Source organism: Nuphar pumila, chromosome 11 (genome assembly GCF_984573655.1).
Source record: "Nuphar pumila chromosome 11, dmNupPumi1.hap1.1, whole genome shotgun sequence".
NCBI lineage: Eukaryota > Viridiplantae > Streptophyta > Magnoliopsida > Nymphaeales > Nymphaeaceae > Nuphar > Nuphar pumila.
In genome coordinates this window covers 107,742,738-107,746,811 of record NC_143259.1, presented here as the reverse complement: position 1 = coordinate 107,746,811, position 4,074 = coordinate 107,742,738, and the positions used below count along the sequence as shown (strand labels likewise).

Genomic DNA, 4,074 nt, shown 5'->3' with positions numbered 1-4,074 from the left:
AGTTAATGGGAATGAAATGACTGATTTCTCCTTATTTCTCCTTATTGGTTTGCTATAATTTGCATAATATAGGTCATAAAGTCTTCATTTTGCTTTGCTTGTGTTGAGTTGGATAACACTTTGTTGTGGTTTACCAATCTGTAAGAAATTTTTGCTTGGTGATTGTTGATGAGTAATTTTTTTGTTTCAGTTAATGCATAATTTTTTTTCTCCTCTCTACTACAAATATGCTTAATATAAAATGTAATTTCATGAACTATTATGCATGCATCGATAATTCAATATTTTTGTGTGTAACACAATCACATCATATTTACACACATCACAAGGATATTTAGAAAAATGAAATCACATTTACAAACACGATATATTCATTTTAAGCATGTTTTCATGATACAATTTCACATAGAATGTATAATCAAATCGAAAATGACTTCATGCAAGCATGAATAGTCATGTCAAACATTGCAATGCATTCAATCATTCATATTACAACATTGTCAAATATGTATCTACAGCAAACACACTCCAATATCCCGCTAACTATAACCATGACTAGCATGGTCTCTGAACTACAAAAATAAGAGCATTTTTATTCCTATACATTCAAATCATACTCAGCATGATCTCTAAACTCCAACAAAACAGTCCTAGATATCTATAACTAAGTGAGTGTGTGACCAAAAAAGTGTTGTATCCAAGAAAGTGAATAACATTTGATGCACTTGCATCGCTTACTCACCACGGGTATTTACCTGATTTGTATGTTTTAGCATTTGCATTATTCTTATATCTTTTTGCATGGCATTTTAAGCTGCATGCGATGTCTAGCATTAAGCATCGCGTATTTTGCTCTGCTACGCACCTGCAATGCACATTTATATAGGCAATACAATACAATTCTAATATTTAGATTCCTATCATATAACATGATGATCTCCCTTGCTATGGTCATGATGGCCATCATGATGTTCATCATGATGACAGAAAAAAACAGTGCTCTCATCTCTCTCTCTCCTGCAAATGGGTTTCCAAATTTTTGCTCTTTAAAATCCAACCTGTTATGACAAAAAATAACCCTCCCCCCTCTTCATTCCACCCTCCATGAAATCTTGGCTAACCACTACCATCCATCTTTGTTTTATCAACCAACCCACCTAAAGCTCCCACCTTGCTTTGACATCACTGACCTCATCGAGCCCACCTTTGTCCTAGACCTCCACCCAATTCTTCCGACCGAAGCCAGGCTCGGACGACCTGCAGTTCGGTGCCATCGAGCAGCTCGTTGAGGCCCTCAATTTTGTCGAGGCTGAAAACTTCACTCTCGCGCAGGAGATATTGGCGCAGCTCAATCAAATCCTTTCCCCAATGGGGAATCCCCTCCACCGTGTGGCCTTCTACTTCAAGGAAGCCCTCCTCCTCTCCCTCTCCCTCTCCCTCTCCCTCTCCCTCTTCGGCGGCGACCACCACCATTTCTCCTTCTTCCCTCTCATCGACCTCATCCACAAGATCGGTGCCTACAAACCCTTCTCGGAGGTCTCCTCGCTCTCCCAATTCGCCATCTTCACGGCGAACCAGGCCCTCGACGGTTCTAACTCGATCCACATCACCGATTGGCGACGTTGGGCTTGGCTTTGCTTAACAGAGGAGAGAAAAAAATCCAAGGATCGACAACTCACCAAAAATCTCGGCGTCGACGATGGAGGGTATTGAAAGAAAAGGGGGTTGCCGGAATGATGAGGTAATTGTGTCGGATGGTGGGTCATCGGAGAGCGGGGGCGGAGAAGGCGAGCAGCGTGGGGGTGACCGGCGGAAGAGGGGAGAGAGAGAGAGCGAGGGAGGGTGAATTTTGCGCCCTAGATGGGCCATTTTATATCTAAAAGTAGCAATGGGTTAGCAACATAAATATTCTGTCTCAAACACCACCGCAAATTAGTGACAGAAAAATTTTGTCGCCCATTCATCGCGAAGTTGCGACGGTGTTTGAGACAGAATGTTTTTGTTGCTAATTAGCGACGGATTTTGAGAAAGAATTTTTCTGTCGCTAATTTTGTAACTAATTCTAATTTTAGGGACGGCTAGTTTTCTGTAGTTAATTCGTCACAAATTTACGATGAATTATTTCTGTCGCTAATTAACGTTTTTCTTGTAGTGTTATTTTATTAGGTGTGGACTGGGTTTGGTTCATGTATTCCTTATGAGATCCAAGTATGATTAATTAAGACTCAATTTCAGACTGGTAAAATCCATCTTATGCGGAGATGGACTTATGCTTTCCCCCGCCCCGCCCCATCCTTCCAAGGGATGACACTAGACCAAGGGATGACACTAGACCAAGGGAAAATGGGGCCCTGCCTCACCCCCATTTGAACCAAGGATGAAGGACATGAAGCGGGAATGGAGGTGGAGGTTAAAATCCATCCTCGTGCGAGAATGGATGTAGGGATTAAGGTTCGGATTTTTATGTGGTGAGAGTGGAAACCTTGTCCCCTGCCCCCGCCCCGGTCCATTGCCATCCTTAGGTATCAGCACCTCAGGAACATATCAAAGTTCCAGCTAACCCGATCTGACCCATTGACAACCCTAGATAAGAAGCAATGAGTCTTCAAGGTCATGTGACAACAGTCAGTGAACTCCAGGATGCCGGATTGACTCAAAAGCTATTTTTTTTTTTTCAAAAATAGGATACCTGGACACAAAATTTAAATTTTTTTAATCAATAAAAAACTATTTTTAAACTATTTTAACATTAAAATTGACTTTTTATTAAAAAATTAAAATACAACAAATCATTATTCAAAAATATTAAATAATGTTTATCGTGTCGTGTCAGTTTCTCGGTGTCGCTGTTGCATTGCAATTCAAGAAGAGGCGAGACTTCGAGACCAAGTTGGTCACGTCAACCGTCGGGGAACCTCCTTCCCCACGCACCCACCTTCCCTCCCACCACCTGCTCTATAGAAACTCCCTCCTCCTTGCTTCCCTCTTCAATCAATCGACTCAACTCTTCGCTCTGAGTTTCCTTCTCTCTTGGCTTCTAAGTTTCTCTCTTTGCTCCTTGAATTTCTTACGCTTCTTGATGGCCGTAGGAGCTCATCTTCCGTCGCTTTCTGAAGCAACGTCGGCGATCGGCGCGTACTTCACCGGAAACCACCGCGCCAGAGACGAGGTGAGCCTTGATCTCCGTTATTCTCTTTTCGTTGCGTTTCTTCAATTTAGGTTTTCTTTTCTTTATTATCTCTCTGAACTTTCTTTGTTTTTTCTTCAGTGGTTACAGGTTGGGGGCAGCGATTCGATGGGAAGGCCCAAGGGCGGGGTGGTGGAGAACCCCAACCCGGAGGGGGCGAAACCGCTCAGGACGGCGACTGCGCAACCGAGATTCGCACCGGAATTCGACGGGCTTCATTGCTTCGAAACACTGATCTCGCATTGATTCCCTTTTCTTTGCTGCCTGGTATGTTTGAGGGGGGAAGGGAGGGGAGGGGGGATTAGTTGTAGTAGTGGTTTGTAGGTGGGGAATTCTTTGATTGTTAGACGGATCTATAAATACTTTTACTCGTTTCGGAATTCAAGGATAGTGATCGATTGTCAATTCAATCGGCGGTTTCTTGTTCTGGAAGGGTGATCAAGAGGGAATTTTGGGGTCTTTCTCTGCGAGTCCTGCTTTTACTTGTTTGGCGAGAAGCTCGATATTCCGTGATTTCACGTTTCTCTCTTTGTTCAGTGTTGTTTTTTCCGGGGATCGACTTTTCTTAGTTTTGGGAAGGGTGTGTGTTTGTGTTTGGTGGGAAATTCGGCGGGCTCTCTTCTCTTGGCAACTCTGGAAACATGAGCGTTGCTAACAACCCACAAAACTGTACGTAAGTATGTTGGGTTGGAATCACATGAGATAGAATCAAATGTGATTTGAAGTCATGATTTCAAATCACATTCCACCGTGTGATTTATAATGACATGAGATTCACTTTAAACGTGATTTTAAATCACTTTTCATTTCTCATTTGCTTGAGATTCCAAATCACATGTTTGGTTAGCTGTGCAAATGAGATTCATTCTCTCGCTTGCATGAGATTC

General features: G+C 42.5%; 1 protein-coding gene across 1 annotated transcript; it reads left to right on the top strand.

Moving 5' to 3' along the window:
* The first annotated feature begins 2,945 nt into the window (after positions 1–2,945).
* Positions 2,946–3,702, top strand: LOC149822741 (Avr9/Cf-9 rapidly elicited protein). The gene is made up of 2 exons (XM_089981239.1): positions 2,946–3,169; positions 3,269–3,702. Exons 1-2 carry the CDS (start codon positions 3,080–3,082, stop codon positions 3,431–3,433), a joined length of 255 nt encoding a protein of 84 aa, XP_089837365.1. The 5' UTR covers positions 2,946–3,079; the 3' UTR covers positions 3,434–3,702.
* The last annotated feature ends 372 nt before the right edge of the window (positions 3,703–4,074 follow it).